The sequence below is a fragment of the Dromiciops gliroides genome, chromosome 4 (genome assembly GCF_019393635.1).
Source record: "Dromiciops gliroides isolate mDroGli1 chromosome 4, mDroGli1.pri, whole genome shotgun sequence".
Taxonomy (NCBI): domain Eukaryota; kingdom Metazoa; phylum Chordata; class Mammalia; order Microbiotheria; family Microbiotheriidae; genus Dromiciops; species Dromiciops gliroides.
The window spans coordinates 465655264-465682384 of record NC_057864.1 but is presented as its reverse complement, the minus strand read 5'-3'; the positions used below and the strand labels follow the sequence as shown (position 1 = coordinate 465682384).

Below are 27121 nucleotides of genomic sequence, written 5' to 3'. Positions count from 1 at the left end.
CCAACCTTTTAGATTCTCTCCTTTCCTTGAACAGAGCTTAAGCTCGAAGTCATGTAGGAATATGATCCCCCTCCTTCCCGATTCCCCCATTGATCAGAAACTTCCCCTCCAACATTAATTACCCTGATTTATTGTGCTTAGACTCATGTATGTACATTCTGTTTCTCCCAATAGAAAGGAGTCTCCTTGAAGGCAGGGTCTGTTCTGTCTGTCTGTGTCTGTCTATTTATCTTTCTTTCTCTCTCTGTCTCTCTCTTTCTCTCTTGTCCTTCCTTTCTATCACTCTTCCTTTCTTCCTTTCTCTCCCTTCCTTCCTTCCTTCCTTCTTTCCTTCCCTCTTTCCTTCTTTCTTCCTTCCTTCCTTCCTTCCTTCCTTCCTTCCTTCCTTCCTTCCTTCCTTCCTTCCTTCCTTCCTTCCTTCCTTCCGTCCTTCTTTCCTTCCCTCTTTCCTTCTTTCTTTCTTCCTTCCTTCCTTCCTTCCTTCCTTCCTTTCTTTCTTTCTTTCTTTCTTTCTTTCTTTCTTTCTTTCTTTCTTTCTTTCTTTCTTTCTTTCTTTCTTTCTTTCTTTCTTTCTTTCTTCCTTCCTTCCTTCCTTCCTTCCTTCCTTCCTTCCTTCCTTCCTTCCTTCCTTCCTTCCTTCCTTCCTTCCTTTCTTTCTTTCTTTCTTTCTTTCTTTCTTTCTTTCTTTCTTTCTTTCTTTTTTTTTTTCTTTCTTTCTTTCTTTCTTTCTTCTTTCCAGCACTTATCATAGTTCCCGGTGCATAGAAAGTGCTTAATGGTTCCTTTTTCTTGTGGTAGGACCTCCATTCCCCTGCACTTGGTCAGAATGGGCACCTCAGGATTGCGGTGGAATGGAGAATGTAAGTTTTTGATATGAGTGAGTATGTTTGCAAAACTAGCTTCCATACAATCCGTAAACCCCAGAGTTAGAAAAGTTAGTATGAAGTCTTTATCCTTGAAATCCAGACATCTGACAAATTTCAGACCTTAGGAAGTAGGAGAAGGAGGCCTTCCTTGATGAGCCCCTCCCAGGTGCTGGCCCGTGCTCTGGCCAGGTCCTCAGCATCAGAACTTGGGAGGAGCCTGAGGGGTCTTGGGGTCTGACCCCCTCACTTTAGAGACAGGTAAAAGTGAGTTGCTCAGGTAGCCACAGTGTGGGGCAGAGGAAATGCAATGGGTCCATCCTCGACAGGGTAGGACAATGCTGACCCTGCTAAAGAGAGACCACTCAGACAAAAGAAGGGATGGTGTTGGGGGAGGGAGCTGGTTCCCTGGGGTCTAACGCATTGGTTCTAGACTTCCAAAAAGCCGGACCCTGTGTGTGAGTCAGGGCCTGTGTTTGGCTCGTGGCTTCTACCAAGAGAACTCACCACCTCCAGGTGCATTGAGAGCAGGGGTGGCCTTTTGATTACTTCCAGGGTTTCCAGGGCTAGGGGCATTGGTAACCTGGACTCCTGTTCCTTTGAATCTCTGCTTCCCTCTGTCAGAAGGCCTATCGTGCCTGTGTCTGTGAGGGCTCTGGAGCGGAGCTCAGAACCCCCAGGGAACCCCGAAGATCACATCTTCCTTTGTGCAAAACCAGGAAGAAACCAAAGGCCTGTGGCCCAGGGAGTCTGGGAAACCAGGCACCAGCAAGCGGCTTTCCGCCACAGTCTCAATGGCAGCCAGCGCTTTGTATCTGGTGGGGTGCTCACATGACGACTGCCTGTGAGATGCACAGAGCAGGTGAGGACACCAAGGCAGGGAGTGAGACGATCCACATTTGTAGCGTTTTGTCAAATGGAACCTAAGCCACTTGTCCGAGGTCACAGGGCCACTGTCCCAAAGTGGACCCTGTGATAATCCAACCTTTGACTTGTGATTGTTTAAGTGCTATGATGTCATTGGGGGCTCCCGCTTTACCAGTAAGGAAAACGAGACGGAGAGAAGTTAAGAGACCTACCCATGTAGGAGAAAGGCAGCTTCAGACTCAGGCCTTTTGGACTCGAGGTCCCACAATCTATCCCCTATGCCCACTCCCTGGGCCTCAGTTTCCTCCTCTGTAAAATAAGGGGGTTGGAATAGATGGCTTTGGGGGCCCCTTTCAACTCTAAATCTACAATCCTGTGAACCTTCCCCTTTCCTTCCTCCATTTCTCTTTTTTTCCATCCATCCCAACTCTGTCCAGCTCCACCACTTTCAGCACTGCCCCCTGATGGGAGCGAAGGAGAGCTGGGGGCAGACCTTCCCAGCACCTTTCCAGTGATGCCTTGGGCCTGATTACTTCAGGAGTTTGAGGGAGGCTGGGAAAGGTAACTCAATTAGAAGCAGGAGACAGAAACCAGGACACCAAAGCCCCATTTTCCAGGCTGGCCTGCAGAACAGGACTGGGACATCCTGACCCAGCGCAGAGCCTGGGCAGCATCACTCAGCTTGGTCTGTTTATCCCCCAGGCATTCACCAGCCTCTCTGCATCTCAGCCTTGATGCAGCGGGGTTCCACGCCTCATCCTCCTCTACTGGTTGTGGCTCCCGCTGATAGGAGGGTGGAGACTGGGGGTGTTTTCAAAAGCTTTCAGAACAACAACCACAACAACAGCATCAACAATTGTGCTCCGCAGGGCTCAAAAGGAATCTGAAGTGCCCCAGGCGCAAAGTCACTTCCTCTATCTGGATCTCAGTTTCCCCATCTGTCCATAATGATAGTTAATGTTTATAGAGTGCTTTAATGTTTACAAAGTTTGTTTGCTTGTTTTTCAGACTGGGTCATTCTATTTTGCCACTGGATCCACTCAGGAGCCCAGTCCCACTGTGATCAAATTTCCAATCTTGCTCAGTTCATTCCTCTTTTTTTAGTTTCCTTTTTTCTTTTCTTTTCTTTTCTTTTTTGTGGGGCAATTGGGCCCAGGGTCACACAGCTAGTAAGTATCAAGTGTCTGAGGCTGAATTTGAACTCAGGTCCTCCTGAATCCAGGGCCGGTGCTCTATCCACTGTGCCACCTAGCTACTCCTTTTAGTTTCTTTTTATAAAAATTGTTTTTTTGATGAGGCAATTGGGGTTAAGTGACTTCCCCAGGGTCACACAGCTAGTAAGTGTTAACTGTCTGAGGCCAGATTTGAACTCAGGTCCTCCTGCATCCAGGGCCGGTGCTCTATCCACTGAGCCACCTAGCTGCCCCCTTTTAATTTCTTTTTAAAATTATTTTTAATTTATGGAATAAAACAAACATTTCCATAACAGGATAATTAAAAAAAAGATAATTGCATTCCTCCTTAAGGGAGCCTGAGTCCTACTCTCAGAGGCTTTCCATCCTGGTGTTGACACCCAATGGGCTTAGCCCTACTGGTGTTCTTCCCAAATGATCCTCCATCTCCCACCTCCAGGCCTTTGCCCTGGCTGTCCCCCATGCCTAGAATGCTCTGCCCCCTCACCCAGACCTCTTGGGATCCTCAGTTTCCTTCAAGATCCAGCTCAAATGCCACCCTTTGGAGGAAGGCTTGGGGATTCGGGTTGAAATCTCCTCTGTGTCACTTATTACCTTGGGATCTTGGGCTCCTCTCTGGGTCTTAGTCTCCCTATGTATCAAATGGGGATGAGGGGTGGACTGGAGCCTTTCCAGCTCCCTAGCTCCTTAGGGTTGTCCCTTCTGAGACTTTGTTCCACCCACTCTGTACATATCTTATATATAACTTATTATTTATATTTTATCTCTCCTGCTAGAATATAAATCCCTTCAAGGCAGGGACTATTTTTGCCTTTCTTTGGATTCTCAACACTCAGTGTACAATTCCTGAAACATAGAAAGTTTTTTGTTTTTGTTTTTAAATTTTTTTTTTAGTGAGACAATTGGGGTTAAGTGACTTTCCCAGGGTCACACAGCTAGTAAGTGTCTGAGGCTGGATTTGAACTCAGGTCCTCCTGAATCCAGGGCCAGTGCTCTATCCACTGCGCCACCTAGCTGCCCTATTTTTGTTTTTTTGCAGGGCAATGAGGGTCAAGTGACTTGCCCAGGGTCACACACAGCTAGCAAGTGTGAAGTGTCCAAGGCTGGATTTGAACTCAGGTCCTCCTGAATCCAAGGCCAGTGCTTTATCCACTGTGCCACCTAGCTGCCCCCAACATAGAAAGTTTTTAATAAATGCTTGTTGATTGATTGAAAGAGGGCTGGCTCTGGAGTCTGAGGACCCAGGTTCAAATGCTTACTATTTGTGTGACCGTGGGTAGCTTACCTCCTATCCCTGGGCCTCAGTTTCCACCTTTGTACAATGAGGGGCTTGCACCCCCTGGCCTCTGAGGTCCCATCCAGTTCTAGATCTATGATATCATAAGTTAGTTCGTCTCCCTGAGCCTCAGTTTCTTTCCCTGTAGAATGAGAGGTTCGGACCTCACGGCCTCTGAGATACCTTTCATCTCTAGCGCTACAAATCTCTGGTTCTGTTGGCAGTGGGAGCCACGGCATGTTTCCGAGGAGAAGAGCAAAGACATCAGAGCTGTGTACCAGGAAGATGAAAAAGCGGTGTCTTTTTTTGTTTTTTGTTTTTGGCAGTGGGTAGAGGCTGGAGGTGGGGAATCCAGTTAAGAGGCCATTGCAATGTTCTTGGCAATAGATAGCGAGGCCCTGAGCTAGAATCGTTGTTGTGGGAATTGAGAGCATAAGACAGCCTGGAGAGATACTTCAGAGGTAGACTTAGCGGGAGCTTTTTTGGGCAACAGATTAGATGGGGGGCGGTGAGGAAGGGAGAAGAAAGCTTCTGCAGTTATGTGCGTGGGTGAGTGGGGGGATGCTTGTGCCATTGACAGAGAGGGAAGCCAGGAAGAGGAACAAGTTTTAGGGGGAAGACAATGGCCCAGCTTTGAACCTGTTGAGTGAGGGGTGCTGGTGAAGCCCTTCTGGTCCCCCCCCCCCATCTACATCTACCTTTCCTTCTTCTTATCTCTCAGACTCCCTTTTGTATTTACAAATTATGTGACCTTAAGCAAATTGCTTAAGTTCTCAGTCTCCTCAACTGTAAAATGAGGGAATGAGGCAAGACGGCCTCTAAAAGGCCTCTCCCAACTCTCCTATGATACCCACTTCTTTGTGGACATGTCCTATATGGCCAGGAAGCTGTTGGGAGTGTGGCTTGGGGCTAGAGATGGGGATCCGACAGCGAGTCACTTGAAAAGTAAAGCGGGAAAGGTTGCCAGGATGAATGTCTCTTGTTTTGTTTTAAATAAAATTTTTTTTGGCAGGGCAATTGGGGTTAAGTGACTTGCCCAGGGTCACACAGCTAGTAAGTGTTAAGTGTCTGAGGCTGGATTTGAACTCATGTCCTCCTGAATCCAGGGCCAGTGCTCTATCTACTGAGCCACCTAGCAGCTCTGATGAATGTTGCTTATGAGGATCAGCCTCGATTTTGGAGGGTCTTCTCAGCAGGTTGGTGAGTATTATTGCCATGGAAACCCTTCAAGAATGCCAACTAAGATGGAGAAGGATTGAGAGCTGATTCAGCAGAGGGACTAGCCACCCTGCCCCAAGTCATGCTTCCTCAAGGACTGAAGTTAATATAAAGAGCAGAATTGACTTTGTAGGAGTGGATGAGATTTCAGGGGGATCAAAGAGGAAACAGACCCAGGGAGGGAAATGATGCACCCAGGGTTACATAAATAGTAAACATCAGTGGGTAGGATTTGACCCCAGGCCCTGAGTTCCAAATCCAGTGCTCTTTCCCCTGCATAGGGAGGGAAGGAGGAGAAAGTCAGAGCCTTAGGAATTTTCAGCATATTAGGAACGTGGATGAATAGATTAATAAGTCATAGACAGAGCTGGAATAGATCATAAAGGTGATTGAGTCCACCTACCCCTGATTTAACAGATAGGGGAACTGAGGCCAAGATCACAAGGTAGTAAGTGATCCAGGGGAGATTTGGTACAAGTCGCCACGTGAACTGCAGAGCCAGGGCCTTCCTCACTGTAGCATGCAAACAGCAAGCAAAAGAGAGAGAAGAAAGGGTAGGGGCCGTTCTCAAGAACCACTGGTGGCTCAGCCTTTCGTCAATCTGAACAAACCTTTTATGCAGCCATTTTCCTTGCCCATAGCATCTATCAAAATAATGAGTTCCTTAAATATGTTGCCCCTTGTCTGAAGTAAAACTTCTTTTCCTGGGTGTCCCAAAGTCTAAGACTCGGGGACTTGTGCTCTTGGCCCGGGTTTGTCACTAACTTGCTGTGTGACTTTGGCAAAGTCATTCCCCATCTCTGGGCTTCCATCTTCTCCTCTGTAAACTGAAGGAACTTGATTACTTGATCCCTAAGCTCCTTCCATCATGTCCCATTCTGTTTCACTGCCTGGCCTATTGTGCCTTCTGCTGGAGCCATAGAGGTCTGGTACGGTAGATAAAGCATGACTCTAGAGACCCAAGACCTGGGTTCAAATCCCACCTGTGACATTTACTCCCTGTGTGCCCATGAACAGGTCTTTCAATTGTCTTGGATCCTAATTTCCTCCCCTTGAGGGCCCTTCCAGCATTAGAGGGAGGATCCTGGGGTCACATTGCTCAGTTGGTGCTCTCAGGCATGTACAGAGAACAGCAGCATGAATATAACAAGAGGCAGGTGGCCTGTGGTCATGGGTAGAGAGTGGCCTTATCATCAGGAAGGCCTGGGTTAAAGTCCCGTCTTGGACACATCCTGGTGGTATGACCCTGGCAAAGTCACCTCTCCCCTCAATGCCTCTGAAACTTTCCAAGGCTTGAAGGTGCAGAGGAGGTGTTGATCTATCTTTGTGGAGGGGCTTTTCTCACCAGGAGTTCCCTATACTGAGTTCTAAAGCTTGCGCTTTGGTAAGGTTTTACATATATTATCTCAATTGATCTTCATAACTTTGTGAAGTTATCATATTGGTAGTCTGATTATCCTGCCCTCTCAATGTATGAAGAAACATCACAATACTGAGTGATTAGCTCAGAGTCACGCAGCTATTGTCTGAGGTGAGATTTGAACTCAAGTCTTCCTGACTCCTCAGCTCCACCTAACACACCAGGCTGATCACATCTACCCTGCCACACCTAGGGCTGGGGTCTTGGAATCTGGCCCACCAGGGCCTGGAGGCTACTCAGGGATTGGCCTGCTTGCAACAGGAGAGGGAAGAGGCAGCTCTCACCTTACTTGCTCCCGGGAGCAAATGAAGTTTGACGTATGGATCTGCCAGCCCATTATGGTCCATTGGCTTTAGTCCCTTAATCAAAAGAGAAAAACAAAGACCGTTGAATTGATTATGACAAAGAACAGCCCATGGCCACCTGGGCATCTGGCTAAGCAGACATCATGAAAATGGATTCCCACTAAAATCCATTTCCACACTCAGGACATATGTTTCTGCCCCACCCTTCTGGGTTCTATGAGGGCTGAGCAAACCACCTGAACCCAGGAGCTCTGGACAGTGTCCTCTGTGGGCTTCTCCCTTGAGGCAGTGGGGGAAAGGGGCTGTCCATGTGGTCAGGACCCAACAGGGCCACTTGATCTTTCTTGGTCTGTTCTTGGTGTAACGATTGGAATGACGCCACCTGCTGGATACTTACTGTAGAAGAGTTCTGCCCATGAAGCAAAGGTCTTTGAGGGCAAGACCAGGCTTCAGGAAGTGACGCGGACTAGTGGGAGGAGGAAGGAAGAGACGGGCGCTCGGTCTCGCTCTCTTTCCTCTGGATTCTGGCGGAGAAGGGAGCTAAAAATGTGCTCTCCCTTTAATAGATAGGAATCTAGGCCTTTTTCTCTCTCTTTACCAAATTCTTATTCTCCTTAATAAATGCTTAAAAGTCTAACTCTTGCTAAAGCTTATAATTTATTGGCGACCACTCATTAGATATTTTAGACAGTTTAGCTAGAATTTTAGCCTTAACATTGGTGTGACTACTGGCCACAACCTTATCCCCATCTCCCAACAAAGATAGCATGAGAGTGGATGGATTGGTGCATGGTGATTCCCACTTGTGGAAAAGGACTCAAAGCCCGAGTCCCACCACCATTGGGTCATACATGCCTGCCTTTCACATTCCCAGCACTTAGCATGGTGCTGGGCACACAGTAGGGCTTAGTAAATGATTATTGATTCATTGATCTTGGTCTACAGAGGACCCTTAAATCCAATTCCTGATAAGTCTAGACATCACCCTCATGATGTCATTGGTCCTCTTCTAGAACAAAGGATGAACAACAAGAAGAAAGAGCACAGCAAGTGCATAATAGAATTTTGCTGAATTACATTGGAATGATGGGCGGATGTAGCCTCTATGTCCTGCCCCCCTCTGGGAAGCTGCTTCTCTACTTTTCACCTTTCCTCTTCCATCTTTCTCATTCGCCATGTTCAGGCAGCTGCTAAACCTATTGATCCTCCCATCTTGGTCTCCTGCTCACTAATACCTCACACCCTCATTCAGCACTCACCACAGTGCTGGGCACACAATAGGCACTTGATAAATGTTTACTGATTGGTTCAGGTTTGAATCGACTTTTACTTGAAGTATTCTAATAGCTTCTCAGTTGGTCTCCATCCTCCCACCTCTCCAATCCAGTCAGGCAAGAAGGCATTTATTAAGCTCTGACTGTATGCCAGGGCCTGTGTTAAGTTAAGGGGATAAAAAGGAAGACAAAAACAAGAAGCCTGTTTTCAACCTTGAGGATGGTGGGGGGAGGGGGAAGCAACATGCAAATAACCTTATACATATGTGATACACAGTGTGGTTTGAAGATAATCTCAGATAGAAAAGGACTGGGGGATGGGGAGACAAGAAGAGCCTCTTGCAGAAGGTGGGGTCTGGGCTGGGTCTCCAAGGAAGACAGAAGGTAGAGATAAGGAGAGAGAGTCTTCCAGGCATGGGAGGAGATTCCTTAACTCTTCATTAATCTCCAACAGATATTCATTCAGTCAATCAATAAGCCGCTGGTCAATAAGCATTTATTAAGTACCTACTATGTGCCAAGCACCGAGGATACAATGAGTCAAAAGTTAGTCCCTGATCTCAGGGAGCTTACAGTCTAACCAGGGAGACAGACACATTTAGGGATAAACAAGGTAGAGACAGGACCCACTAGAGATAGCACAAGACAATCCACCCGGCTGCCAAGATAATCTTTTTGAGGGACAGGTTTGACCATATCATTTGCTTTGCTCAAAACCTTCCAGTGGTTCCCTCTTGCCTATAAGGGAAAGTGCAGATGTGACTGATATTGAAGACCCCCCAGAATCTGGCTCTAGCCTGGTTGCAGGTGACCCCAATCAACCAGCAAATGTTATTCCCCTTCACATACTCTACACTTGAGTCAAACCCAGCTATTATTGGCTTTCCCCATCTTACTTCCCTGCCACCATGAATTTGAGCCTGGCATCCTCCCAGCCTGGACTGCATTACCTCTCCACCTCTGTTTGAATCCCTTCTCTCTGGCCACCACCTCCACAGCCTCCCCCACCTCCCCAGAGAACAAGTCTGGGAGGAACCTCCACTCAGTCGCCCACTCTTTTGGGTGGCAATTGCCTCTCTCCCTTCTCTTTTCTCAAGTTATGGAGCTATGATCAATCACCTTTGCCATTCATTTGTCCTAAATGGGCTGTGCCAATCTATCCCATTCACCATCTCTTGAGGGCAGGATTTGCCTTTGCTTTTATACTTATATCAGAACTCAGCAAAATACTTGGTATATTCTAACACTTAAATCCATTCCTCCTTTCCTTCCTTCCTCTCCCTCCCTCCCTTCCTTCCATTCCTCCTCCCTCCCTCTGTCCTTCCCTTCATCTTTCCCTTCTTTCCTTTTTTTCTTCCTTCCTCCCTCCCTCCCTCCCTCCCTTCCTTCCTTCCTTCCTTCCTCCCTCCCTCCCTCCCTTCCTTCCTTCCTTCCTTCCTTCCTTCCTTCCTTCCTTCCTTCCTTCCTTCCTTCCTTCCTTCCTTCCTTCCTTCCTTCCATCCTTCCTTCCTTTCCAACATTATAAGGTGCACCAGTGGCCTTCCTTGAGTGCAAAGAAAATGAACACAGGATCTACCCTGTAACATTTTCCATTGGAAATGTTTGGGAGTTTAACAATTTAATTATTTAAATGCTCTGCCATTCAGAGGCTCCTTCTTCCAGTAGTTTTAAAGCATGTGGACTCGCTTTTCTATGCAGATGTTGATGCTTCCCTCAATGGGCTTCCCTCAGTTTCTCCTCTGTAAATGATGGTGTTGGGATTAGATGGTGCGTGGTATAGTGGCACAGATGCAGGATTCAGAGGTACAAAGTGACGGCCCAAAGCTTCACTCCCACACTTACTAGCTGTGTGACCTTGGAAAAGGTCACACCCCTCTCTGAGTCTCAGATTCCTCATCTGCAAAATGAAGAGGGTGGGCTTGATGACCTCTAAAGCCTTTTCTAGTTCTAAATCTATGCCTGGAACACAGCAAGCACTTAATAAATGCTTGTTAACTGACTGACAGATCCCGTGATCCTAAGAAAGCTAGTTCTGGAAACGGTCATTAGAGGCAGCATAGTACAGTGGAAAAAGCACTGGCTATGGGGTCCCAGGACCTGGGTTCAAATCCTGATTCATTGAGGCTAGCTAGAGTGAGAGGAGTTGGGTTCAAATCCCACCGGTGATATTTATGACTTGTGTGACTTTGGACAAGTCACACAATCTCCACAGGCCTCAGTTTTCTCATCTGTCCAATGAGGGGGGTGGACTAGATGACCTCTGAGGTCTCTACCAGCTCCGAATCTAGGATCCCCAGGTATGAGTCACTATGGCTCTGAGAAAGGTCCTTCTCTTTCATGAAACTGCAGAAAGGAAGGTAGAGTCAGGGTCAGGATGGGAAAAAAGCAAAAATGGCTTTGAATTGAAATGGAATTCACCCCTGAGTGCGCAAGGAGGGTCTCATCTGCCAGTACCAGGGTTTTCTCATTGACTGCACTGAAATTGATCAAAGGCTAGCACTAGGTCCGAAAACCCATATTTTTTGTATGAGAGAAGTTGATTAAATTGTTGGGGGTTTTTTTTTGATGGCTTTTGTATTACTGCTTACAAATCCATATTTCAGAATAGCTCCCAGGCATATTCAAGATTGCTCACCATTGTAATCAATTTAAAAAATCCCCATGGCCCACACTCATATGGATTTCTGATTATGTAGCCTAGTATTGTGGGAGGAAAAAAATAAAAAATCTCCCCAAACTCAGATCCTTCATTTAGTCCTCTTCCGACCTTTTACAGATGGGTAAATAGAGGCCCCTAGAGGGGAAACTGCCTTATTGGAATTGACAGATGATAGAGAGATGGATAGAAAGTATTTTTTAAGCTGTTACTATGTACCAGGGGATACAAAAGCAAATCTATGATCCTACATGGTGAGCTGGGTATCTCCGGGGGATTTGGATCATTGGGCACCTAGCATCATTATGAGTATTTTGTGATGAGTTTCCTGCTGGACGCTGTTGGTTTTCAAAAGCTTGGTAAGGACTCCTTTCTATCAGTAGGATTAGGAATATAAATATTAAAATGCACATTTATATGTTGCTTTACAATTTACAAAGCATTTAAAGCCCTTCCCAATCTGGCCCCAACCTACCTTTCTAGTCTTATTAGATATTATTCCCTGTCATGAAGAACACAGTCCAGCCAAACCACCATAATTGTTGTTCACTGTACAACATCTCATCTTCCACCACTATGCCCAGGCTGCTCCTTTTCTGGGAATGCCTCCTTGACTCTGCCTTTTGGAAAGCCTAGTTTCCATCAGAGCTCAGCTCAATGGCTGCCTCCTATAGCAGCTTTCCTGGGCAAAATTAAGCGGTTGCAGGTACATGTGTGCGTGTGTATGTGTGTTATAAGTGACCTTGCTCGTTTCTATCAGTGTGTATTTGTGAGTCTTTTGTGTTTAGCATTTTGTGTGTGTGTGTGTGTGTGTGTGTGTGTAGGAATAAATAAGTGTCTTATAACTGATACCCTTTTTTTGGGGGGAGACACTAGAAAGGAGTCAAACCAGGGTTCTAGGTAGGGGTATAAAGAGCCTGAGCCCTCTCTAGAGGCCAGGACTGAATATGATCCTCAATCTGGAGCCCAGAGCAGAGTGGAAACCTGAATGGGAAAGAATGAACACTACCCCACAGACTCGTGTAGACCCAGGCCAGTTGTATTACATTGTATGACATTTGTATCTGCTATATGACACAGCATTTTTACAGATAGAATGTAGATGTCTTGAGAGCAGGAACTCTTCCTTCCTTCCTTCCCTTCTTTCTTTCTTTCTTCCTTTCTTTTTCTCCTTCCTTCCTTCCTTCCTTCCTTCCTTCCTTCCTTCCTTCCTTCCTTCCTTCCTTCCTTCCTTCCTTCCTTCCTTCCTTCCTTCCTTCCTTCCTTCCTTCCTTCCTTCCTTTCTTTCTTTCTTTCTTTCTTTCTTTCTTTCTTTCTTTCTTTCTTTCTTTCTTTCTTTCTTTCTTTCTTTCTTTCTTTCTTTCTTTCTTTCTTTCATCTTTGTCTCTCTAGCACCCAGCACAGTCTCAGGCACATGGTGGGCACTTAATAAATATCTGTTGATTGGCTCAGCAGGAAGTAATCTAACCCATTCCTTTCATTTTATAGAGAGGAAAATTGAGAACCAGAAGATCGAGGTCACCAATCTGCATCCCCTTAGGACAGAGTCCTGGTTTGGCTTCTGTCTAGAGTCTTCCCCCCCCCAAAAAAAGCATTAAGCAATGAAAAAGTGAGGTCTGGGACCCAAGTCTCTTACACGGGAATGCAGAACTCCCCCAATACAGACCCAGGTATGTACCTTCATACCTTCATGATGGAGCAAGGTCTTAGGCAATGCCATCTTCTGTTTCCTAAAGAGATGGATTCAAGACAGGGTTCTGGAGATTGTCATTGGTGGATAATCAGGTAAATTACAGGCCTGTGGAATGTCAGCGATGGAAGGAACCTTAGAGTGCATCTAGTCCAACCTCTTCATTTTACAGAGGAGGAAACTGAGGCACAGAGAGGTTAGAGTATTTGCCCCAGGTCACAGACCTGGTCCTTGAACTCAGGCCTCTGGACTCCCAATCTTAATTAAAACACAAATAAAAATAATAACACTGAACACCTGTATTTTAAAAAATATTTTTTTACACCTGTATTTTTTTTTAAGGTTTGCAAAGCATGTTATCTTATTTGATCCTCAGCCATATCTTTCAGTGTCCCAGTTGTGTGTGTGTGTGTGTGTGTGTGTGTGTGCAGGTAGTGTTTTCCTGACATTGTCTACAGACAGATCCAGGAAATCTCATTCATGTGTTTCCTCCAGAGACCAGCTCAGATGCCATTATCTAATTGAGGCCCTTCTTTATTCCCCCTTCCCCCACTGCATTCTCTTTCGCTTGAAATCACTTTGTCTAACATTGTATAATACTTGTCCTTGAACATGCTGTATCTCTGTCCTTCTCCACCCACTCTTCTCCACCCAGCAATTTGAAGGCAAAGATTCTTTCATTATTTTGGGTACTTAGCATTGTACCGGTGCCTAAGTAATATTTAATTGAATTGAGGTAAATATATGTGTGGTTTTTTTTTTTGTTTGTTTTTGGTGGGGCAATGAGGGTTAAATGACTTGCCCAGGGTCACACAGCTAGTAAGTGTCAAGTGTCTGAGGCTGGATTTGAACTCAGGTCCTACTGAATCCAAGACCAGTACCTTATCCACTGCGTCACCTAGCTGCCCCTATAAACATGTGTTACATTATACACATGTGGGAACTCACCCCTTCTTTCCCACCTGGGAAGTTCCTACCAGATTGGACTTCTGAGGCCAAGCCTTCCCTTATCTCCTGGAGCTGCTCCCTGGCTTCCAGTCCCCTAAGTTAATGCACTCAATTTTGGAACTTCCTCCACAGGGCTAAGCCATTCTGACTGGTGAAAGAGTGCGAACTTACCTAGCCCACAGTCTTTAGAGTATGCTTCATTTCTTGTTTTTTTGTTTGTTTTTGGTTTTTTGTGGGGCAATGAGGATTAAGTGACTTGCTCAAGGTCACACAGCTAGTAAGTGTCAAGTGTCTGAGGCAGGATTTGAACTCAGGTCCTCCTGAATCCAGAGCCAGTGCTTTATCCACTGTACCACTTAGCAGTCCCCTAGTATGCGTCATTTCTGAACATCTTGCCATCAGCCCTGCTACTGTCTGCTCAAACCTTCTATCCACCCTTAACACCTCCCTATCGCTCTGGGAACAAATCCATACTCCTGTTGCTTCTACAAAAGATGTGGCAGTCAATTGTCCTATGGTTCCACTCATTATCCCTGAGACTCCACAGACCCAATCTCTCTTCCTGGGCTACCACTCCCCTACATGTGTTGTTTCCTCCTATTAGAATGGAAGCTGTTTGAAGTCAGGGGTCATCTATCTCCCAGCCTGATTTTGGTACCTCCCCTCACCTAGCCTGAGGTTTTCCTTCCTGCAAAAGCCAATAAACCAACCCAACCAGAATCTGTTGTGGTTTTCCCCTCATTTGGGCAGCTCCCTTCACTAACACCTGCTAAGGCCCAGACTCAAAGCTCTCTCGTTCATGGAATGGAATCCAATTGTCTTCTGGGTCCTGTGAAGCAAACCTCATCTGGACATCTTAGCTGTGGGCACCAGAGGGCAGGGGAGGGCGCAAAAGGCCCAGGGTGGAATTGATCTGCTTTGCTTCCATACACAAAGAGGTCTGGATAATTAGGCTGGCCCTCTCTCCTTCCTTTTTCATGGGCTTCTCACTGCCCTCCCAGAACTGCTGGGTGCCTTGGGAGGAGGAGGGCTTTAGCTAATTCAAAGGCAGAGGCAAAGCAGTGACCCAGGGGCAGGGAAGGGGCCGTCGCCTGGCAGCCTGGGTTTTGTCTGCCTTTGTCCAAATTGGCTGCATGTTTGTGTGTGTTTGTGAGTGTGTGTGTGTGTTTGTTTGTGAGTATGTGGGAGTGTTTTCACCTTTAAGAGGGAGGGAGAATGGGCAGATGAGCCTGATCTTCTGCCCACTGAGAATCCTGAAGATCTTGGTAATTAAACAATTCTCTTTGTGACACCCACTTCTTTCTTTCCATCCCGTGGGCCTGAGCTGAGGCCTCTAGTTCCATTGCCCTGTTGTTTAAGAACTAAACATTTATGAGGCTTGATTATGCTGTGATCCTAATGGTTCCCATCACTTGGAGTGCACTTTGAGGTCTGCACTGTTCTCTCTTTGAAAACACCCTGCAAAGGATTCTGGGTGAGGATTATTAGCCCCATTTTTAGTGGAGGAAACTGATACTCTCCTCCTCCCAGCTAGACTGAGAGCTCTGTGAGGGCAGGGGCTGTTTTACCTTTACATTGGTATCCCCAACACTGAGCACTCAGTACAGAACTGGTCCTTAGCAAATGTTTGTTGATTGATTTTGTATCCACCAGCCTGCCTGAGCTGTGGTGGCTTCCAGCACCAGCTTGACGAGGCTCTCTGGGCCCTTGATGAGCCTTTATATATTCTGATAGCCACCAACACCCATCTGTCCCAAAAGGGTGGAGAGTGGAGGGGGGGAGGGAAAGAGAGAGAGAGAGAGAGAGAGACAGAGACAGAGACAGAGACAGAGAGAAAGACAGGGAGAGAGAGACGGAGAGAACCAGAGGGTGGCCTAATGTTTGATCCTCCTTCCTCCTTCCTTCTCCACCTCTCATAGCTACTGCCACTCTTCCCCCAACCACTAAGTCTTCTCTGACCCTTCTAGTCCTTGATGGGGCTCAGGCCACACCTCTCCCTGCTGTCCCCCACTCCAAGCCTGTATCTCCCAGCCCAAACATCTGCCCTGAAGCGCCTGGCCCCACCACCCCACATTGGAACAGCTTCCCAAGAAACTGGATGTGCTGAAGAAGGCCCCTCCCAATTACCTGATGGGCTGTTAGAACGTGAAGCCCATGGTAGAGATTACAGTTCTAGGGAAATTAGGCTAGAGGCCAGAGTAATAATAGTCCTCTGAGGGTTTTGAGGTGCTTTACATATATTATTTTCTTTGATCCTCTTAACAGCCCTGTGTTGTGGGTGCTATTATTAATCCCCATTTTACAGATAAGCAAATCAAGGTCAAGTGAGTTGAAGGACTATATCTAGGGTCACACAGCTATTAAGCATCAGAGATTGGATTCAAACTCAGGTCTTCTGGATTTCAGGTTCAGCACTCTATGCATAGCACCTCCCAAGCTGCCTATGTGGGGTATCCCATAGGGCTCAGGCCACTAATGTCTCCTTCCTTTCACTACAAAAAGGTCAAAAAGGGATGTCTCCTCCCCTACTCCAGACCAACAAATGCAGGTCCTGCTGGGGAGTCTTTCTTTACTTAAGGTATAACCACAGAAAAGAAAGGGAGAAGGAGCTTGAGGGAGGAAATAGGAGAGGCTCACCCTCTGGTCAGGAGAAGAAGAAACCATTTGGTCCTGGATTTTTTTTTTTTGGTGGGGCAATAAGGGTTAAGTGACTTGCCCAGGGTCATACAGCTAGTGTCAAGTATCTGAGGCTGGATTTGAACTCAGGGCTTCCTGAATCCAGGGCTGGTGCTTTATCCACCGCACCACCTAGCTGCTCTTTAATTTTAACCCTTTCTCCCTCATTTCTGCTTTCCCTGGCTCCTAACACACACACACACACACACACACACACACACACACTCACACATACATGCTCACAAGTCAGAAGGACTCCAGGGACACTGTGAGACCTGAGATATCAGCAAGAGGATGGGGAATAGTGCTGGGAAGAGAGCTGAGTACTGCCAACCAGAGACTCCTAGCTCTTTCCTCAAGCAGTTAAGTTCTCTCATTCGTCATTCTCCCCACCTCTCTGGTGAGCAGTTAGGATTGGGGACAGCCCAATGGATAGACCATTGAGCCTGGAGTCAGGAAGACCTGAGTTCAAATTCAACCTCAGACACTTTACTAGCTGTGTGACCCTGGGCAAGTCACTTCACTCCGCCTCAGTTTTCTCATCTGTCAAATGAGCTAGAGAAGGAAATGGCAAAATTCTCCAATATCTTTGCCAAGAAAACCCCAATTGGGTCACAAATATTCAGACGTGACTGAAACAACCAAACAACAACACCCCCCACTCTATTTCTCAGTAATTCTTTCCCTCCCACCCACATTTCCTGAAAAAAGCTGGGAGGGGAGGGCAACCAATGGAAGAAGAAACCAGAAGCTAGAGATTTAATGGGGAAAGGGAAAGAAGAGCAAGCTAAATCCATTGGGGTGGGATCTGAGTCACCCAAAACTTGCTCCTGCACCCATCTCCCCATGGTAATTTCCCATTGATAGTGGCATTGATGTTTGGCTATGTGACCAACTGTCCATTAACTATGCTAATGGAGAAGGAGAGGTGCTGCATCTAAGCAAAGACCAATGGCCACTTCATTTTATAATCCACCCTCACCCCAATCTGGCCACCAAGAATCCTCCTGGGCACTGCAGGGATTCCTAACCTATCTAAGGCAACATTAAAGCCCTAAGGCATGAGAAAGGCTAAGTGGAAAGAGAGCTCAATTTGGAACTGGAGAACTTGAGTTCAAATCTTTCATTTGTTACATACTACCTAAATGACCTTGGACAAGTCACTGAAACTTCCTGGGCCTTGTGCTCCTCCCCCTTCCCCCAGATTGTAAGCTCCTTGAGGGCAGGAGCTCTAAATAGCCCTTTGGGGCTCTAGACCTATGAGCTCCTGAAGGGGTCATAACCAAGGCCTAGTTTAGTTTCTATTCCAAAGACTTGAACCCTTGGTCGAGGGGGCAGTCCCTAGTCCCTTAAAAGCATCAGAGACTAAGTCCAACCCCCTCCCCTCCATTTTACAGAGGAGCTTTAGGGACTTGCCCTGAGGTGGCTAGGGTAGTCAACACCAGAGGTGGCATTTGCACTCAGGACCTCTGACACCCACTCCAGGGTTTGACACTGCCCCTCTGTGCCCTGGGAGGCACCTGCAGGTGGGTTGGAGAGTTAAGTCTGACACGCTGGTTGGCCTTTCTGTCTCTCCCATTGGTACCCAGGAGTCTCTCTGTTGGCTAGGGTGTGGTGCCATCTCTCAGGACTGATAGATCTGGGTTAGGTTATTTTGTAGCCCCAGGCAGCTGTGCAGATGTATCTGTGTATTTGGGATGTCCAGGTAATTGGCTGGATCAGGGGCCTGATAGAAGCCTGAGGCTGAGGGTTGAGCTTCTGCACATAGAATCTCCCACCTGGGGCCCTGATTCACCCCATTCCCAGGCATTTGGTCACCAGAGAACCTGAGTGGTGCAGAGACAGTGTGGATGGCTCCACAGACCCCAGACCCACTGCTGGGGAAATCTTTCTGGGCTCCCTTGCTGATGGGTGAAGTTCTGCATGAAGGTGAGGACCCTTGCTTGGCTCCTTTGACTCATGGAAACTCTGGTGCTCCATGCTTGCTAGAGAACAAGAAAAGGAGTGTGGGAACTTCAGGAAAGCTTGCTAGCTTATTTCAGCCATCCAAACATGGCTCTTATTTGGGAGAAACTACTGAGATGCCCAGCAGAAGCCCAGCTATGCCACCACGGGATCTACTCTATGGGATCTACTCCCTAGGATCTAGTCTATGGGATCTACTCACATCACTTACCTTTCTATAGACAAACTTTGGCATCTTCCTTTCCAAAAGTGAGTGCCAGAGGAGTGAGATGGAAATGAATGGGTGGCAGAGGATTGGGACAGGAGAACAAGAGGGAATGAGAACAGATTGAAAAACAAGGACTGGTAAATGACCATCCCTCAATCTGGGCAAGCCATAGGGACCCAGGGGGTGGGTTGTTGTCATACCCAGTGTGAAAGACGTTGTGCAAATCTGAGACTCCACTAAAAGCATTTAAATTGCCCCAAACCCTGGGGGATGGAGAGTGAATGCTGGGATAAGGAAAGCCAGTTCCACGTCTTTGGAGGCGGCATTTGGAGGATGGGGTGAGTTGAGATTTAGAGCTGGGCCAGGAGATGCAATTCCAGGAAGACAAACTTTTTCCTCAGGCACAGCCTAGCTTTGACTAGGCATCTTTGCATCCAGGACAGCTACCAGAGAGAGTATCCAGGTTTGGCAAGTATACAACATGCCTTTGGTTGAGGTGGGGACAGGGGAGGCACAGGGTGCTGCCCTGTGCATCTCGGGTACTATGATATAGAATTACTCCTTCATATCATACCATGTGGTAGCTTCCTATTTTAACTAATTGTTCTTGCTAACTAGGTGCTAGGATTTGTTGTTTCTTCACCAACGAAATGCAGCACCCTGAGGCTAAGTGCAGATTGTTCTGCCTACTTAGGTTTCAGAGCTCAACTTTGCCCAAGTTTGCTTCAGAGTGGATGTAGCCCACCACAAGGGAGAATGTTCCTGGGGGTAGCAGGGCCAACAAGAGGGGACCAGCACTGTGGCCCATATGTGTCCTTTCCATGCCCCGCCCTTTATTCTTGGGAAGTGCCATGGGAGACACCAGGAAGAATCACAGGTGGGTGGTAAATCCCGTTAGATTTTCACTAAGTTAGCCTGAACTGACTCTGCCCTCTCTGCCTATTCAGGCCTGACTCTGAGGTCCTCTTTCCTCCTGGCTCCCCACCTTCCATTCTTCTCTTCTTCAGTCCACTCTCTTCACGTTTTTGTTCCAAGTCCTCCTGAGCCTGGAGAGCATAACCAAGGTGGAGGCCCCCTCTCCCCTCTCCCCTGATCTACTCAGCTTAGGGGACATGCCTTAATTTCTTTTTTCTATTCTTCTTCCTCCTCCTTTCTGCTCCATTCATTTTATATCCCAACCCTTTGTGCTTGTGGGTGGGAGTGGGGGGAAGGAACAGGGATGTCTTTGGCAGGAGCTAGCTGCCTCTCCATCCACAACCTGGCCCAAGACACTTCCTGGGATCCTGATCCATTGAGACTCCCACCCTACACCCACCCCCTTCCTGGGAACAAAAGATCAAAGAGAAGTCAGCATGGTTCAGTGCAAAGAGTGTTGGATTTGGAATCCCAGGACCTGGGTTCGAATCCCATCTCTGTCATTGACTACCTGGATGACTTTGGGCAAGTCACTCAGTTTCCCTGGACCTCAGTTCTCTCATCCGTAAAACAAGGAGGTGGACTAGACAGCTTCTAAGGTCAGCTAAGAATCATCTCCCATGGATTCAATTACCATCTCTATGCAGTAAACATTTATTAAGCACCTACAATGTGTCAGGCACTGTGCTAAGCCCCGGGGATACAAATAAAGGCAAAAGACAGTCCCTGCCCTCCAGGAACTCACAATCTCATGATGGAGACAACATACCAACACTACAGACTAAGCTATGTAGAGGATTCTAAGATCTACGTTTCCTGCCCTAATCTCTCTGCTGACCTCCAATCTTGTATCTCCAACTGCCTTTCAGACATCTTGAACCGGATGTCCAGTAGATGTCTTATAACTCACTATGTCCAAAATGGAACTCGTTATATTTCCCCACAGCCCCCCACTCCCCACCCCATTACTGTAGATGGCAACACCATTCTCCTAGTCCCTCAGGCTCCAAGTCTAGGAATCATCCTGGATTCCTCACTAGCTCTGCCTCCTTCCCCCACCTCTATCCAAGCAGTTGCCAAAGCCTGGAGATTTCACCCTTGCAACATCTGCTGAATATTCCCCCTCCTCCCCTCTGCCACTCCCACTGCACCCCCCCCCCGCCCCCATCACTTTACACCTGGACTATTGCAATAGCATGATGGTGGGTTGGCCTGCCTCAAGTCTCTCCCCACTCCAATCTATTATTGAGTTTCCTAAAGCATGGATCTGATCTGATCATGTCACATCCTCTCCACCCCCCACTCAATAGATGTCAATGGCTCCCTATTGCCTCCAGGATCATATACAAAATGCTTTGGCATTCAAAGATCTTCATTACCTAGCTCCTTTCTACTTTTCCAGTCTTCTTATACCTTACTCTCTAACTGGTACTTTTTTGGGGGGGGGTGAGGTAATTGGGTTAAGTGACTTGCCCAGGGTCACACAGTTAGTAAGTGTCATGTGTCTATGGCTGGATTTGAACTCAGGTCCTCCTGAATCCAGGGCTAGTGCTTTATCCACTGAGCCACCTAGCTGCCCCCATAACTGTTACTTTTTGATCTAATGACACTGGCCTCCAGGCTGTTTTGTGAACAAGACACTCTGATCTCTCAACTCTGGGCATTTTTTCTGGCTGTCCTTCACTCCTTCCTCTCCTCTGACTATTGACCTCCCTGGCTTCCTTTAAGTCCCAACTAAAATCCCACCTTCTATATAGGAAGTCTTCTCCAATGCCTCTTATTTCCAGTGCCTTCCCTCTGTTCATTATTTCCCATTTATCCTGTACACAGCTCACTTTTTATATATTTGTTTGTATGTCGTCTCCATCATTAGATTGGAAGCTCTTGGAGGACAGGGACTTTCTTTTGCCTCTTTTTGTATTCCCAGTGCTTAGCACAGGGCTTAATAAGTGTTTATTATTCATTGATTCTAAGGTTCCTTCCAGCTCTATCTCTATGAGCTAACGACCCTAAGAGGAGAGAATAGATAAAAAAAAAAACATCCCAGAATCCCGTGGGGTCCTAAAAAGTGACAGGATAAAAAAAAAATGACAGGATAGCAGCCCTTTCCCATTCTGCTCACCTCCATCTTGAGCCCCTGAGTCTTCCTTCCCTGGGTTAGCCAGGGGCCAGTTAATAATAGTAACAATAACTGGCATGTATATTGTGCCTTAATGGCTTTTTTTTTTTAGTGAGGCAATTGGGGTTAAGTGACTTGCCCAGGGTCACACAGCTAGTAAGTGTTAAGTGTCTGAGGCCGGATTTGAACTCAGGTACTCCTGACTCCAAGGCCAGTGCTGTATCCACTTCGCCATCTAGATGCCCCTATTAATGGCTTTTTTAGTGCCTTAATGTTTGCAAAGCACTTTAAACATTTTATTTCATTTGATCCTCACAACAACCCTGGGGGATGCTATTATTATTACCCCCATTTTACAGATAAGAAAACTGAGGCAGACAGAGGTTAAAGTAACTTGCCCAGGATCACACAGCTAGTGAGTGTCTGAGATGGGATTTGAACCTAGGTCTTCTTGACTCCAAGACTGTCACTCTATCCACTGGGCTGCCTAGTGTTAGGAATAGTGTAAAAGGAAGGAGAAGAAGGAATTCTGGAAATTCTCCCCAACCTCCTCCATTATCACTGGATTCAAGGAAGAACAGTCCAAGCAGCTTCCCTCCACCTCCCACTCCCCACGGGAATCTGTCTTATCCAGGACTGAACAAGACATGCCCCTGGCAGTGCCACAACTGCCATAGGTGTTATGGATTTCTACTCCTTGGGGAGCCCCTGCCCTCCTCTGCTCCCCCCCACTACCTGAGGTTCATCGAGCAGAAAACAGCTGGTGCCCCAGGAGGGTAGGCACACACACACACACACACACACACACACACACACACACACGAGGTACCTTGGCTTTATTGATGGTGCAGTGAAGGGCGTTGTTTTCCTGGTCGTAGAGCAAACTGAAGTCTAAGGTCCCCAAGGCAGCTGCAAACAGACAAGAGCATTATTAACTCTGGGCAGGGCACACAGGGGACAGGGTTGCTCTTCTGAGGAGGAATAAACACCGGCATCGCAGCCTGCAGCCTTCTTGATGCAATGTTCATGGCCTGAGACAGACCCGCTAATGCAATCACTGCCCAGTAGACAGGATCAACAAGAGGACCAGAACTTCAAAGAAGATAGTTATCCCTTCCACATCATGGGAGTTAGGCATGTCGTGGGCCTGCAATCCTGGGAAAGCCCCGTAAATTTTTATGGCTCTTCCTTCATACCAGAGAAGTCTGAATTTTTTCTTTTTCTTTTCTTTTTTGTGGGGTGTTTGCAGCACCTTATTGTAAAATTTTGGTTGATATTATACAATACTCTACATATATTTTATGCATTTCTGAGTTTCTGAAGTTTTTCTGTGTCATCTGATGGCCTTCAAGTATTGTCTACAGCTTCCCCCAAACCCCCCCCCCCAAATTCCCATTTAATTCCTTATGCTGAGACAATTCCTTAATCTGAAGTTTTGGTTTTTTTTGACTGTTTTCTCTCACAACTAGCTAATGTGGGAATTTTTTCCATGACTACTCATGTATAACTTATTTTGAATTGCTTGAGTTCTTGTGGGTGGGGGGTGGGAATGGAGGGGGAAAGAGAAATTGGAACACAAAGTTTTTAAAAAATTGATGTTAAAATTTTGTTTTTACATATATTTTGGAAAATAAAATTCTATTAAAACAAGATATATCTATTGAAACTGAGAAGGGGAAAGTCTAGATGTGGAAGAGATCATTGCATTCCCTTCCAGGTCACTCATCAAGTATCTGTTAAGCCCCTCATATTCAGGGTGAGCTCAGGGTAGCTCAGTCCAGTGTTTAGAGAGCCAGTCTCAGAGTCAGGAAGAGCCGGATTCAAATCCCTCATTCAACACTTATTGGCTCTGTGACCCTGGGCCAATCATTGACTCTCTAAACACCTTAGCCAAGTGCCTAAGATTATAAATTTCAGAGTAGGGGCCGATGGACATGGAAGCCCAATGAAATCATAGCTGTATTATAAAAAGTGTTCCAAGCACCAGGAATATAAACAGTTGCTGCCCTCAGGGTGCTTCTATTCTATTACAAGGCTATCATAAATCTAAGTATTGTGGTTCCTGGACTCAGATGAGGAAGGTTATTTTTCTAATATCCCGTGAGTGCCATGAAAGATCTAGAACCTCATCCACCAAAACTGTGTATTCTGGTATCTTATTTGTACCTTATCTCCCTCCCATACTGAAGGCAGGGACCAAATCTGGGGTAATCTTGAAACCCCAAGAATGGCCTAGTAATCCTTACAATGAACCCATCAACAGGCATTCATTAAGCCCTTAGAGTATTCCAGGCACTGCGCTAAGCACTAAGTATACAAATAAAGGCAAAAATCAGGCCCTGTCCTCAGGGAGCTTACATTCCACTAGGGAAGAAGACGCGTAAATAACTAGGTACACATACACGTAGAGTAGGTAGAAGGTCAGTTTAGAGCAGAAAGCATTGGCTGTCTCAGTTCTAGAGGCGTCCCCTTCTCCTGCCTGCCTGGTATCTCAGGCTTGCTCCGTCTCTGGAACAAACTTTCTGCTTCCTAGCTCACTGGACATACCTATGCGCCTATGACATTGGAAGCTGGAAACCAATCTGACACATCTGAGAGAGATTCTTCCTTCCTTATCAAATGCCTAGCCCTGTTCTTGCAGGTAAAGTGGAACAACCCAGGTGCACCCATATCAGACTCAAGGAGTAAATAAATGGTCATTTGGGGTAGAGAAATCAGGGGATCAGTTGGGGCTTGGGGTCATTTGCCCCCCTTCCTTTGGCTCCCTCCTAATGGGTGTCTCCAAGCAAAGGGTGGCATTTTCCTTTAGGGAGTCCCAATCAGCTGAATAATACCCTATTGCTTTTGGCATCATTGGCTCCATCCCCTTTGCAGTGGGGATCTCAACCCCTCCAGCAGCTTGGTGTCTCTCCCAAACCCTAGAACAGCCCTCCCTCAACCCCCTCAGGCTTTAATATCGGTATCACTCCCAGACACGATGCTCCCCCATTCTCGTGGCAACCATCCTAACCCAGGCCCACGTGGATGACTGCCACAATCTCCTCCTTGGTCCCTTTATCCCCTCCCCTCTGACTCTGCCCTTTGACCCCCCTTGTCCATCCTTTATACTGCCTTTATGGTCATTTCTCTTGGTCATTTCCATTCCGTCACTTTTCTCCCATGTATACTCATCACCCACTGGACCAACCCTAACTCAGCAATTTGTCCCGAGCATGGCTGGCCCCACTCCTCCCCTTCTCTCCATGGATCTCTGGTATAATCCCGGGTTCACAGACTCTAGCTCTAGAGATGGAGGGTATTTCAGAAGTCATCTCATCCAACTCCCTTAGGTTATAGATGAAGAAACTGAGGCTTGGAGAGTTTAAATGACTTCCTCTATTCATGCAGCTAGAAAGTGGCTAATGCAGATTTGAACTCAAGTCTAACTTGATTCCAAGTCTAACTATATGGAGGGGTAGCCAGGTGGTACAATGGATAGAACACTGGCCCTGAAGTTGGGAGGACCTGAGTTCAAATCTCACTACTAGACACTTACTAGTTATGTGACCCCCGAGAAAGTGACTTAACCCCCAATTGCCTTAAATATCTGGGGCCATCTCCAGGCTTTCTGATGTATATCTTGCCACTGGACTCAGATGGCTCTGGAGGAGTGAGGCTGGTGACTTTGCACAGCCCTCTCTCACTTAAATTCAATTCACTGCAAGTCATGACGTCACCTCCCATTCTCATGGTCCTCTTCGAGAATGAAGGACCAGCAACAACTCTCCAGACTCTTTGGAGCATGAATCATTTGGGCTAGCTAAGTACCCCAGCAAGCTGCACCATCGTTCTCGAGTGCCACAATTGTTTTTATTTCCATTGGGGTGGAAATAGAGAATAAACTTTCTAGCTTCTTTAAATAGAAAAAGCTGAAGCTCTGGCTTCCCTTAGATCTGGGAACACTTCTCCCTCCTTGCTCTCCTACTCGTTCAACCTCTCCTCCGTCTCCTTGGCTGGGTCACTGTCCCATATCCCATCCAGGTTACTGAAGCTCTCTTCTTTTTCTATGCTCTCCCGGGGACCTCGGCTGCTCCCAAGGCTTCCATTTCCGGGTCTATCCAGATGGTCACAAATCCATATACCTGGCTTTAAGGTCTCTCCTGAGTTCTATCCCCTCCCAATCTGTTGCTGGGATCTTTAGGATTAAAGATTTAGAGGGGAAAGGGCCCTTAGGGGCCATCCAGCCTAACCCTTTCATTTTACAGATGAGAAAATTGAGTCCCAAAGAGATTAAATGATTTGTCTAAGACCACATAGCTGGTAAGTGACATGTGGATAGATGGCTCATTGGCCTCTTAAACTCAACATGTTCAAAATCAATGCATTATATTCCCTTTCCTAAATCCCCCTTCCTCTATCCCCATCTAGGTAGCACAGTCAATAGAGCACTGGATTTGGAGACAGGAAAACCTGGGTTTGAATTCTACCTCGGACACATTAGTTATGTGACCCTGGGCAAGTCACTTAACTTCTGTTTGCCTCAGTGTCCTCAACTGTAAAATAAGGATAATAAAAGTACCTACCTCATAGGATTGCTATGAGGATCACACAAGAAAACATATGCAAGCCTTAAGGTGTTATATTAATGCTAGTTATTATTATTGTTGTTGTTATTACCATTACTGTTATTATTTGACTTGGTGCCAATTGGGCACCAAATAAGCCAATGACTAGCTTATTTTATCCACAGAAGCCCCAGGTGTTTTGTTTTGTTTTTTAGCACCCAGGGTGGGTGGCACCTCCTCCAGTCCTGTTGGCTCCTAAAGTCACTGCCCAACCCTCTGGAACAGCAGCTACAGGTGTAAACCACACACTCCCTCCCCACAGTGGAGAAAGCTACCTGGTACATTGGATGGTTCACTGGCCAGAGAGACCTTGAGTCTAGTCCCAACTCTGTCACTAGTGAGCTGTGCACCCATGGACAAGTTACTTTCCCTCTCTGAGACTCTGTCCCTTCATCTGTAAAATCAATTCTTTTACTCAGTAAACATTCATTAAATGTTTATTACACACATGGTGGGGAGGAGGTAGGTCCTCTCCAGCTCTGATTTTCTTTGATTCTAAAGCAGGGTCTTAACTAGGAATTCTTGTACCTAGGGCAGATTCAGTTATAGGAGGATTAATAAACCAAACACCAGCTGAGCCTCTTCTCCAGCAGAGGGAGTTATGACATGAATCCAAACAGTCAGATTTTGATTACCCATTCCAACAATGGAAAACAGGCAAAAAAAGGGCACTACTAATACAGCTATATAAAAGATCTCCAGCCAGTGAAGAAGTCTATGTGTCTATCACACAATTAAGATCTCTCTCTCTCTCACTCCCCCCTCCCCATCCTATCTTATAGGGTAGGCTCTCCTCTGTACAATCTTCCCCTCCCCTAGTCACCCTACTCCCTGTCTTTTTTTTTTTTTGTGAGGCAATTGGGGTTAAGTGACTTGCCCAGGGTTACACAGCTAGTAAGTGTTAAGTGTCTGAGGTCGGATTTG

The 27121-nt window shown here is 46.6% G+C and overlaps 1 protein-coding gene across 1 annotated transcript in view; it reads right to left on the bottom strand.

Moving 5' to 3' along the window:
- DOC2B (double C2 domain beta) overlaps positions 1 to 27121 on the bottom strand; it is a 64739-nt gene that overhangs the window by 18379 nt on the left and 19239 nt on the right. The window contains exons 2-3 of the mRNA XM_044004397.1: positions 22423 to 22502; positions 7122 to 7196 (exon numbers count right to left, since the gene is read on the bottom strand). Of these exons, the coding sequence (XP_043860332.1) occupies positions 7122 to 7196; positions 22423 to 22502 (155 nt within the window). The remainder of the gene's footprint in view (positions 1 to 7121; positions 7197 to 22422; positions 22503 to 27121) is intronic.